Source organism: Lagopus leucura, unplaced genomic scaffold, assembly GCF_019238085.1.
Source record: "Lagopus leucura isolate 7727_CA_CO unplaced genomic scaffold, USGS_WTPT01 Super-Scaffold_806, whole genome shotgun sequence".
NCBI lineage: Eukaryota > Metazoa > Chordata > Aves > Galliformes > Phasianidae > Lagopus > Lagopus leucura.
Window position 1 is genome coordinate 242,374 of NW_024962260.1, and position 13,136 is coordinate 255,509.

Below are 13,136 nucleotides of genomic sequence, written 5' to 3' on the forward strand. Positions count from 1 at the left end.
TTGACATGCAGCCTTACCAGAGCTGAGTTCAGGGGGATGAGCACCTCCTGGACCCACTTTCTTATGTAAGCCAGGATACCATTGGCCTTTTAGCTACCTGAGCATACTGCTGGCTCACGTTCAGCCAAGAACATGGGTCATGGGTCAGTCTTGACTGCTGGAGATTGCCTGCCACACTTACAACGCCAAAACTCCACTATAATGAGATAACAGGTTACAACCTTTGGAAGGCAGCCTACAGCAGAACACAATTGGTTTTTGCCTGCATGGAGATGACAAGTATTTCCACAGAAAGCCACCGTTCTGTAAAAAGGCCAAGACAACAAACAACAGAAAAGATAGCTATGGATGTAGTATGTGTGACAACGCACGGGGCCAAAAGATCATTCAGCATAAGCAAAGTGGATGACAAAAAGCAAAGTTTCTCTTGTAGAATTTACTTTGGATGGAGATTAATACAGTTTGCTAAGCCCTACTTTCTCATTGCTTCATATCAATATATTCTATGAACAGAATACAAGAATCCCCTTGCTCAGTGCTGAAAAGGAACTGTGGAAAACACAGCTACTCTAAAATGATATTTTTGAAAGATGAAAACTTTATGCTAGATACTTAGTCATCCAGCACAAAATAATTAAACTTGAGGAAATCAGAAGTGGGAAAACAATCAAGACTGAAAAAAAAAAAACCCAGCAGTTATGCTCTGTTTACAGAGTGTATGAGTAAGGAAAAAAAGCCTAGAAATATCAGCAGCCAGTGTTGATCCAGATGAATCAACATTTCTGTAGTTCACGTCACTGGAAGACAGACTCTCCATCAAGTTTGAAGACAGTGGTAATTTGCAAGAATTCCTATCAGTAGTCAAAGACCCTGTCCTGGATTGATGAAATGTGTAGAAAAACATGTCAAAAGACCTCAAGTAATTTAAGGTAGAAATTAAGATCCTCACGTTCTTTCTGCTCTTTGAACAGAAGTCCACACATCATTGTATCATTTTGAACTGCGCACTTTGGCTCTTCAGTCTTAAAATTCCCCATAAAACCCAAAGTAGCAAGAATGCTTTTCCATCAGCTCTGGCCTAGATCTACAATGCAGCTCAGGATTTGGACAGGCAGATCTTTTCTTCTCCTGGTGAGTAGAAAACATCTTTACCTACAAACATTTTTGCAGCTGCTACACCATTCTTATTAGCTGCACTGCAATGAGATATTTTAATTTACTTTCTTCTCCAAAAAGAAGAATAGTGTCAATTTCACAAATGGAATAAAACCTCACAACTGAGGTTTACCCAAAGCCTAAAAAACAATCAAATCCAATCAGTCTAGCTCCTAACACCTTTAAGACAAAAGTCCACACTGGGAACTAGTGTCATCAAGGAGTAAGTCATAAATTGTTTGCTTCCTTATCCTTAATTTCAAAATAATTCAATGATCTGTATTTAATACTCACTGTGCAGCTATTACGAAGGGCTTCAAATTTACGCTGGATTTCATCTCTATGTGCCTAAAGGAGGTAAGAAGTTAATCATCAATTTTTCATACATGAGAATTAGAATCCAACAGCTGTTGCTAAACAAACTGCAGAACAATCTACCAGCAAGCAAAGTTTGGAAGGCAGATGCTGCACGCTATGAAAGTACTCTATAGTGACAAAGAACTGATTAGCAAGAGTCACATCCTACTTAATCAAATGTTCCCAATTCTGAGCTACTTAGAAAAATGTACAAACTCAAGAACTGAGTTATATAAAACGTTCCATCTTAAATGGTCACCAGATCACTTACTGATTCCACGTTAAGTTTGTACATTCATGATATAAATTTGAGTTGGTTTTACTTTCATACTCAGATTAGTATTTCACACAAAATAAATACCACATACAGTTTAATGCTTGCAAAGAAAAACTACAATGAAGCATAATGCAAGCTATCCCAAACAGCACTGCCAATCTACCTGAGTCCTACCATCAAGCACCATTTGATCCTAAGCCTCTCTAAAAAGCAGTGATGAAACACAATAATCAATTCTTTGGAAGACAGCATCCAAAGTATTGAAAAGTACATGCATTTATTTTAAAGAAAGCAGTATTGCATGCACCATTTTACTTCCTCGTTTACAAGCAAAGCATGACAAAGCAAAAGTTCTTGTTTCAGCCTCATGGCCTCTCTCAGAATTCATTCAGACCATCAAACTGATTTAAGAAAAGTAAAATATCATATGCTATCTGAAACCTTAACGAATGGAAGGTTAGTGTGCTGGCACACCCAGCTATTCTTCATTCAGAGCATTTTTGTCATAGCTAAGAGGCTAAACAGGAAAAACTCTTTAGCGGAAGTCAAATACGAGCGCTAATACGTTATGTTACCACAACGGGCAATGTGAAAAATAAAGTATATAAAAAAATGCCACATCATCAACACTCCAAGCCCACTGAACTGCGCTATCTTACAACAGCTGCTTCAAGAGCACTACCGTTTTGCCAAATTAACCAAAGCAGTAACTGAGTGAACACAGGTCGCATACATTCATCTGTTTTGCTGCTGATGGAAGGTAAAGGTATCAAGCACATAATCATCACCCTGTTAGCAGTGATATTAGCAGTTATGCAAAGTTTTCAGCTGGCAGAGGACCGTAACGATTTTGAGCAAAAAGAAACAGATGCCATGTTCCAATGAGTTATTCTTAAGCCTTGGTGCTGCTGCAGTACTTTGCCAGCGTGCACCTGCTTAAGAGCAACTCGGAGCGCATAGTTCTCCCATTCCCCCACCCAAAGCACCAAGCTCATACAAGCACCTAGCTCAGCAAATCCCCACTATCCTTTCTAACGCATAGCAATGGCAGAAATATTCTGAATAACAATTATTTTATCAAATGTTACTGGACAAAGAGAATGAACATTTTCAACACTTCAAAATAACTGGATTTGAAGGTCACTGAAGACTGCTCCCTCAGTGAGGGTTAGCTGGCAAAGCAGCAGGTCAGCATATTCTCCCTCCCCCCTGCTGCCCTCAGAATCCTTTCTGAAGGAAATATTTCTTAGAATCAAGCAGTGTGAAAGCATCTTTTTGTATTCAAGAGACAGCAACCTGCAGCATATAATTTAGAATTATCTTTCCAAAGAGGGGGGAAAAAAGGGGGCAATTTAAATTTTCCTTTTTCCTTTATGTCATTCACACATGTCACCAAATGCAAATAACAATTTTAAAACACTGGAATAAAATTAGGGTGCTTAGCAACACTATTTTCCTAGTTTTCGTTATTGCTGTTTTTCAAAACAAGTATAAAGCAGGTAAGCTTATAGAAAGAAATCATCAAAACATTTCTGATCAAGTACCTTCAAACTTGTGATAAATTATTTAAATAAGTAAATCAGAGAACAAAGCTCCTAGCAATAACAATTTCATATGTAGTTTCACCTCGTCACAGAAGTAATCATGTTCTTCAGGCACCAATGACAGAACTACCAGGAGCACACGTAAGGTTAATTTAATAGACAAAATTGGACATCTTAGACATAGCTGCCCCTATCAACTCAACACACAATTAGTGCCTTCTTCTGAAAAATGAAAGAAATAAAGAGTAAAATACATATTTAACCTCATTATAAAACATGGACCTTCTTAGTTCTAATCTAGTACCAATGTTAGGGCTCACCGTGAGAGCTTGAATCTCTTCCTCTGCCTCAGCTGTGGTCTCCTCTAGTTCAGTTTTGGCCTCACGGAGCTGATTCTCCAGGGCTGTCCGTGCAGCCTGCAGCCCAGTAATTTGAGATTCCCTCTCCTGGAGTGTCAGCTGCAATTCTGTCAACTGCCTTTTAAGTTCCAGCTTCTGTTCTTCGTGCTCTAGACCAACCTGAAGAATGAAAAAAGTACCATCCAAACGCAAGTTACTTACAAAGAAAAACACAGGCAATATAACCTAATTTCAAACCTCAGGATCCTTCAGGATGACACTGCCATTTCTATTCCAAAATCACATCTGCACAGATTGCTTAAGCGACTGAGAAGTCAAGGATGCTGCTTTGTCTGCTAAAAGCCACTCATTTGCTTTGAAAAAGATGAAAAGCGTTTTGAAATGAAAAAAGAAAACAAGAAAGTTCCAGCTGTGACTCAAATATCACATATAACACGCCGATATAAAAAGCATTACAGTTGAAGTAGTTTGTGCTGACATTTCTTCACAGAAATTATTGCATTTGAGGATCTTTAGACATAAAGACAACACTTTTCTTTACCTGTATATATATCTATTTAGGTTATTTTTGAAGAAACCAAGCAAATAACCTTGCTCTGGGTTTACGTGAGTAGATTTTGGTCAAGGTTTTCTTGAGGCATAGTCAAGGATAAATGTGTTGTTTCCAAGAATGGATGAAAAATGAACAACCAGCAAAGCAGACCTTGGTGCTCAAATCAATTCCAAATTTTAGCACCTTCTTTAGGATGTTTGCATCCCACGTGACTCTGTTGTGTTGCAGATGTGAGAGAAGCCTGCCAGAAATCTTAGGCTGGTCCCAGCCAACTTCCAGTCAAACAAGGCCAAGTGCAAGTCATCCAACCCTCTTAGCTAAAGGCAAAATTTCAGATTGAAATGAAAATTATCAAAGCAAGACTGGAGAAGGTAAAAGATCTAAAAGGGAATTCAAAGCTGATATAAAACTAAAGGACTAAAAATGTGGCACAGGTCACAAAAAAATGCAGGTTTTCATATTCCTGTTAATTTTTTTGAAAACCTTAGAAAAATGTACATGAGGGAACGGGTCTCCTGTTTTCATACAGCACTCCTGGTGTGTCATTTGTTTTCTACTCTGTAGACCCTAGGCCTACAGTTAAGCCGATCATTGCACATAGCTAAGCTTTGATTCTTTACTCCATAATCACTCCAGCTGAAAAATATGATATTGTAGAAAAAAATACAAATGTGATTCTGAGAAAGCAAGAAGATCTGAAAGCTTAACACTTACTCCAATGAACAATCTCTCGTACTTCCTCTCCCTCCAGGAGAAGAATTCCTGGGGGGGGAAAATACTGCTAGACTAAAATAAATTATTACATGTTAAAATACCATTTTTAGGACACGCTGAACTAAGACAACTTAATTCTAATCATCGCTGTAATACTTGAAATGAGATACATTCAAAGAAGGTTGGAAGGATTAAACTCATTTTCACCTCTCGCAGCCTAGTCTCCAACTCTAGCAGGCGGTTCTTGTCAGTGTGATCTTGGTGACTCATCTTTTCCAATTGTTCCTCTAATTTTCGATTCTGGGCCTCTAACTTTCCAGCTTGGGTTTCCAAGTAGAACTTCTGTTGTCTGAGCTCTGAAATCATCTCCTCTTGGGCTTTCCTGATAGGAGAAAAAATAGAAACCCAAAGCATCTTTACATAAGGCCTTCCAATGTAGTGAAGCAGGGAAGAACACAGCACAAGCTCCCTACTACACTGAACATGAAGCTCATAGCTTAAATTCTATGCAAAAAGAAGCCAGCTCTCTATTTCCATCAGCAAAAGATCCACGTACTAACAGATTCATCCATATATGCCCATTAAAATTTCATGTTTGCAAGTTGGAAAAAAAAAAAAAGAAAATTCTATACATGATTATCTACCACAATATTTAAGATATATTTCATTCTTATCATTTCACCAATTCCTACATCTTTTTCTTCAGAGGAAAAATGAATGGTAAGAATAGTTGCTTTCGCACTAAATAATTCCATGAGATAAGAGAGATTGAAGGGTTTCTGGTGGGATTTGTGTTTGTTTGCTCCTAGAAGATGAAACGGACCTAGACTAAGTTTTTAACTTGACCAGCATCGAAGCAGTGATTTGTTGGCTCTAAACAAAGACTTCATCTGTAGTGTGAATGAAAATAATTACCTGTGTGCATAAGAATTCTGAGCCTGCAACCTCTGCTAAAAGCAACAATTAGCATTTGAAATGGATATTCTCATGCAAAACAAACAAACATCACTCTTTCTACATTATTTACAACTCCAGGAATTATTTTATCATGAATGGGAAATTTCTTTCCACTTAAAGTCCAACAAAGCTCTACATATATTAATGAATTAATATTTTAACAAGTTCACTGTGAGATAAGCTGCTGCTAGTCCTGTCTCAGAGAAATTATGTGGCTTGCCCAAGATCAAATGAGAAGACTTCAAAAAGCTAAAAATAGAAGCCAAGTCTTCTGACTCACACTCACACTTCTGTGCACTGCACATAGAACCCTCCCCTGTCACCCTGTGTTTCGTGTTGTTGTTGTTGTTGTTTTTTAGTTTATCTCTACAGATTATTGGCAGACAGAACTGTCAAATGAGCGGCCTGCTCAGGAAGCTGATTATCATTAGCTCCCTCAGATATTGGTGGAACAAAAACTAGCCAACTAGCCAACAAACTAGCCTTTGAAGGGCTTAAATCACTTAAATTCTAATAACTTCAAACATGCTCAGATTGATTGTAGCTCTTGTGGATTCAAAATGCAGTCCAACAACAGATTCATACATATTCACCACCACAATTCACAAAATAAGTACAAACTCATTAGCTATCTGCCTTTATAAACACAGGCATAAGAAAGCAAATTTCCTCTCAAAATGCTGTTGATTCTGTAATATCTTCTAGCAATTCAGCAACATTAGGTTAATTGACAATATTTCTTAAACTATCCCAAGGAATATTTTCAAGCATTATTTTATTTTTCTTGCTTTCTGTTGAACTCTAATGAAGTGTCCTTCTATCAGAGGATCATCTAGCTCACCTAGCTCACAGGAGATCTTATGTTCAGTTCAGCACAATGACTGCAGCACTGGACCTTGCATATGTTTCCCAGGTATGTGCTGAGACACTGCTTGTGCTTCATTTCAGACTGCAGATGAGTTATAGCTTTTCCCATCTCAGCAGACTTCATGTGTTATTAACCAGAAGTCATCTGGAGCATAAAGCAACTCAGTTCGAATTTCCACTTATTTCTGTCAATATTTCTGGCTGTTCAAGCTAGAATAACTTGCCAGATATTTGAAATATAGTAAAAATTGGAACCATTATATATCTGGAGGCATAATCAGCACTGAAAAGAAAAAAAATAAAAACAAAGCAACACTTTGCCAAAATTCAATCTTGGTTGATTCTATTCAATATTATAGGTGAATCCATCCAAGTGCTGCCCACAGAGTGGGCAGAGTGCTGTCCAACATTGCATCCAGCAGCTGATGGACTGAAAACACTTATGCAGACAGCCAAACTCAATGACTCTCCAAACTCAGTAAAAGCAAATGCTATTTTAGCCCTATCCTGCAAAGCATATCAAACAATCTGTGCTGCTTCTATTGAAGTAGAATGCTTTTACGTTATTAAAGAAGCAAAAACATTTTTAAGAGAATAAGGAATCTGAACTGAAGAGAAAAACAAAATAGAATTCAAGTACAGAAAGATTTGATAGGGAAAAGGTCCAAGATTTCCTCCATGTTTAACAAAGAAGAATTCACCACAAGAGCAATTGCTGTTGACACTGATTCAAGATGGCATTAGATGTTGTCAAGTAGTATCCCACAGAGATGTGTTACAAAGAAAAAATGAACTGAAACAGAATTCTGAAGTTGGGATGTCTTATGCTCCATATTACTTCTGCCCACTGCAGTAAAAAAATAAATCTCATCCTTGCAAACACTCCAGGCTTAATAGTTTCAGTTCTTTTCACTTGTCTTCTTAGCCATGAGGCAGGACAGAAATATATGTAATGTTTTCCATTTGAACATTAAGTAACTGCCAGAGGAGCCAAGGAAAATATTAATATATGAACAATATCTATGTTAAAAAAGGTATATACGCTTCTCCATAGGTATTTTAGACATTTAAATTGCTAGCATCCTCAAGAAAGGCCCCAAACAATTTTGCTTGTTATGTTTGGGAAAACATGGAAGCAGCAGTGAACCACAACTCTTTGAAGAACATGCCCATTTTACAGAAAAACAAGCAGAGAGCACAGCAAGCTTGTAACAAAGAATTTCCTCAGTATTTAGAGAAAAGATCCTACTGAGAACTGTTCAGTGGTGACCAGTGTGATAGCAGTTGCTATACTCACATGTTCCTCTGGGTAAAAAGGCTGCTATTTGCTGCCAATTTATTGGCCTCAGACAATTCCACAATTCTCTGCTCCAGTGACCTAATCTTCGAATCCATTGCATTGATCATCTGAAAAAAAGCAATGTGCCTTTGAGATTACACCATGAAAGTGATTTTAAAAGCAACATTGAAAAAAAGTTTTGGAACTTTTTCCAGGAACAACACTAAAAGAATACTGATCAAACGGCTGAGAAAAAGAGCATTATGGGTGCAACTACTGAAGCTGTTTGCAAGTACACTCTGCTGCTTTAATAACTAGAGGAAAGCAACCACGATATTAGCAACTTACATTGTATTTTTAAGAAAATATTCTCGAAGATCCCTTGTAATAATTAAAAAATATATATACATCTTTTAAAAGATATCCTTCAAGACAGTTCAGCAATGCAAAACCTCAAACAAGGCTATCTTGCTAAAAATCATTGTCTCAAAAAGCTCTTAGAACATTGATTTCCACTTCAACGCCACGTACCGCTTTCTGTTCAGCCAGGACTTTACATTTCTCACGCGCTTCTTCTTCGTGCCTTCTGAGCATATTCTCAAGTGCTTCCTTATCAGCAAGATCTTTCTTCATCTGGTTTTCCAAAACCTAAATGAAGACATTACTTTTGTCTAGATTACATCCATTTCAAAGGGCAGAAAAGCAGAAAAAAAATCATCAAGACAGATTATTTTTAAGCAATTCATCACATCTCAAGCAACATTAGACCCAGGATGCAATGGCAAGAAAACCCTGAAACAGCAAACTCCCTCAGCTACCTCTGAAGACTGAATTTTATGATGAAGTTTTATGAAGACATAAGACTATTTTATTTTATTTTTAAAGATATTTACGCTGTGCTCAAGAAGCATTCTAGACTAGTGCAACAGAAAACAAAAAAGCTCTATACCTCAGTGTGTGTGCATAGCAGAGGTGGTAAGGAAGCATGTGCTCACCTGTGCTCACCCTAACAATACGGCTCAGAAGTCATCTGCAATTATGCATAAGAAGGCAACTGAGACCCCATTGATTCTTTAGGTCAGAGGCACCAAGCGAGTGAGCTAAGACTCCTTTCTTGTAACATAAATACTAGGCACAGGATTAAAGTAACTATTTGGTGTTGTGTTTTTTTTTCTTTTTTATTCTCTTATTAAATATGTGTGATTTGTTGGCAAGGCCAGAGTTTTAAATCAGTTGTTAAACTGAACATCATTTTCTTCAAGGACGGGTTTTCAAAGGCACAAAGAACTGCTACAGCCATGACTCTTATTAGAACTTCACAGGCCTGGACACCACAGGATATCTTTTACCGTTCCAGTTATAAATACCTCATGCCTTGAATCTCTTTCATTTGGCTTGCAGATCTCCCCTACTATGTCATATGTCTCCATAATTCACCTTCTGTCTTTTCCTTTTAACCCCATTCCAAGCTCTGTCATCTTTTCTAGTTCCCATCTTAGCACTTCTCCCAAGATTTACTTCTTGCCTTCCTGCTTTCTGTCACTCTCATTACTGAATATCACGAGCTCTACCAGAAAATCCTTTCACTTTTTCCCTTCTCGTTTCTCCCACAGAAATACCTTTTCCTTCCTAAGGACTACATCCTCAAACAATTAAGCTAAAATGTAAAGGTAAAGTCCTAGGTAAATGTAATAGATAAAAACTGCTGAAAACAGGTTATGTTTAGTACAAAACAGATCCTTACAAAATGCACTTACTGGCTGATGTATTGCAGGTTCTTTAGAAAAATCCTTAACCACAGCACATACTCCCATTTCCCAATTTGTTTTTCCTAGTTTTAGGTGGTGTCTACAATTCTATTTCTAACTGTATGTTAAAGTCTTATGCTACCCTGGAAAAGACAAAAACAAAGTGGGTGGTTTCTGTGGCTTCTTGGCAGATGTTACAGCTCCAAGAAGATGGAAGTTTAGAAACATTCTAGTATTTACAGAATGTAAAACTTGCAGGTAGGCTGTGTGAATACTCTTAAATCAGAAAATCTTCAGTAGGAACCAAACTTTTTTTCAGGATGAGAGATCCAAAACCACTTAGTAAGAATTATTTTGTCAGCAATGAACAAATTACAGTCAACAATTATGTAATTCCTACAGTTCTAATTTCAAATGTCACCTATTTTAACACAGCATTAAAAACAGGTAAGGTACAAGAACATGGACCAGAAGAAAAACTCACTCATATTTCACTAATCTCTCTGAACATTTGAGAAGCCGTAATCAAGACAGCAACTCATAAGACAAAGCAATCAAAGCCCAAAGGAAACAGTTTTTCCCTGAATCCCTTCTACCCACAAAAACTTGTGGGAAGATAAGAAGATTTTCTTTACTTTGAGTTTCTCCTCATAGAATTGTTCCTTCTGTTTCAGCTGCAACTCCAGATGCTGTGCTGAGATCTGAGCCTCTCGATGCTTTTCTTCCAGCTCCTAAAAGCAGCAGAGATTCATATTCAGACACAGATAGGTTGTGCATGTGTGTAACACAGACACTGAACATTCATTGTCATTTTTTAAGGCTCTATACTGTATGATTATGTCATAAAGGGAAAGAGGGGAAAAAAAACGTTACCAGAGCTGCATGTGATCAGTTTTAAGCTTTATATATTGCTGCTGACCTATCCACTATAGAGGCAACATACTGCTAAAGACCAAGATTTCTACTTCCACAATAAGAATCTGATTCCCAGTAACATATTCTCAGACAGACCAACCATGTTTTGTGAAAACAAGCAGTTAAAAACGCTTATAGCTGCAGTGGCATGGCATCACAGGAAGTCTGATTTATTTTTAACAAGGTCTCTCACTTTGCTTTCTTGCAGAAAGCCTCGATAATGGGGCACTGCTGTTATGTTTTTATTCTGTATTCACAGAGCAGGAATAGTATTTACTTTGCCACGTTCGTCAAGCAAATGTTGTCAGAATGACTGTTTATAAATTGTTTTGAAAATGAGAAGTACAGGATGCAGTATATATGGGAGATGGTACCAGAGTATTTTTAACCTCTTTAACTCACAGCCGATAGTTGCAGCTATGCACAGCAAGGACTGAGATAATTCTGCATCTCAGAGGTTAGTTATTTTAGTAAGAGAAACAGTCTGCTGTGTGAATCTATTATTGGGGATGTATCTATAAACACCTTTCAATAGGACAACTCTCAGGAGCTGAGCTTAGAACCTTATGTTCCTTCACTGTCATATTTGCCATCCTAACAATTTCTTTAGTACAGCAGGCAGATCCAGGTCTGTCATTCACTGCTGCTGTATTGGCTGCTGCACAGACAAGTTCAGGTTTTGGGATGCATGCAGGACTCCTGCCTGCCTTCACTACTGCACAGCACAGGAAAATTTCCATTTCATGTTCTTTTTTTCCCCTCATTTTGAAATCTACAAAGATTTCTTTGCTCCAATAATTGCAGTAGACCTCTTTTTCCAGAAGAGGAAATCAAAAGGAAGGTTCATCAAAAGTAGGTCATCTACAGTGCCAAGTACCCGAAAGTTCTACAAAAAATGGAGATTGCTGCTTTTTTGCAATTGAAATGCATCTCCCAGCAACAAGAGGGACAATTCACCTCCCTCAGAGGCCCACACGTTTCTGGTCCTGGCAGAGAATCAGACCACAAGATCAGCAACAGTTTCAAAGCTACCAGTGTTAGACTGCTTAGTCTAGTTAGAAGAGTAGGAGCTTCACCAACTTACGACAGGCCTGTTTGCACTTAAAAGGTAATATTTTCCCATTCCAGTTCTCACCACTATTCTCTATGTAGCTCTAACTTTCAACTGTTATTAGCATCATAGCAATCTACACTTTCAAGAATTAGTAAGTATCTTCTCTAGCTTATTTAATTCTATGCAGACAGATCCAGCAGGACTTCTTAGGTACTAGATGACTGCTACACAAATCCAATCCAATTTATTCAATAAGTCTACCTTATTATATGCAATTCTGTATCATCAGCTCCTCTGCTATCCTTTCCATAGCAAGGAAAAGTCAGAAGTCTTTGAAGAGATCAACTTGAGGCAAGAGGGCAGAAGGGGAGGAAAAAGAAAGCAAGAACTCATATCGTGTAGCTCCTGGATCAGCTGAGACTACCAGCTGCAATGGACTAGGGAAGACACTACAGGATTATTTCTTTAATGCCTGCTTGACATGGTTGTTTTTCGTTTTATAAAATAACTTTGCATCTCTGCAATATTCCGTCAGAACTCCATGGAAACTATGAGAAATGCTAAACATATCCCATGGAGTAAAACAATCAGCAGATATTTCTGCATTCCCTTCCAGATTTTCCTCCACAGAGAACATAATCAAAACCAATGAACAATCCCCAAATATACACAAGAGGCTTATGCAACAATTCAAAGTTTTACACCATTCCTAAATATAAAGTTGGCTCTGTGCCCAGCAAAGCCATAGTCTCCCACTTACCATGCATTCATGTTATCAAAACAATTTGAAAGAAAGAACGCTACCAAAGATCTGGTTCTACCTTTTCATGAGAGCTCCCAGACATTCTGATGCTGAAGTCTATCTATGCAGCTACCACCCAAAACAAATGTGGGTCATACTTGTCCAAAGAAGGTAATGTATTTCCATTTGGCCTTCTTCAAGTATGTCTACTAATAAAAATAATACCTTTTTGTTCTTAGCGTGTTGGCAACAGAGAAAGAACTCATTAGAAATGCAAATTATTTTAATTACTCCAAGATTAAGCTTCTTGTCCCAGGGAAGTATTTGAAATATCTTCTGTTTGGTCCCCTGTACACTGAAGTACCAATTCAATATGAAGTCTTAGTATGTTTAACAAAGAGAGAAACAAGAAAATGCCAACAGAGGTATGTGGGTGCAAATGGATTCCCAACAAATATTATCTTTGGAGAAGAACAGTTTAGATGACTAATTTCTCACTGCTACAAGGAGTAAGCATTTCAAGTAGACCTGCCTTCTAAATTCCTTTGCAATTTAGTTTAAAATCTAGATATCAATGCTTTTATTATTGCAGCATCCTGTACTGAGTTCAATGTG

At 37.7% G+C, this 13,136-nt stretch overlaps 1 protein-coding gene across 1 annotated transcript in view; it reads right to left on the bottom strand.

Moving 5' to 3' along the window:
- CIT (citron rho-interacting serine/threonine kinase) overlaps positions 1-13,136 on the bottom strand; it is a 69,581-nt gene that overhangs the window by 23,937 nt on the left and 32,508 nt on the right. The window contains exons 18-23 of the mRNA XM_042865722.1: positions 10,446-10,541; positions 8,594-8,710; positions 8,081-8,190; positions 5,167-5,341; positions 3,654-3,851; positions 1,450-1,503 (exon numbers count right to left, since the gene is read on the bottom strand). Coding sequence (XP_042721656.1) covers positions 1,450-1,503; positions 3,654-3,851; positions 5,167-5,341; positions 8,081-8,190; positions 8,594-8,710; positions 10,446-10,541 — 750 coding nt within the window. The remainder of the gene's footprint in view (positions 1-1,449; positions 1,504-3,653; positions 3,852-5,166; positions 5,342-8,080; positions 8,191-8,593; positions 8,711-10,445; positions 10,542-13,136) is intronic.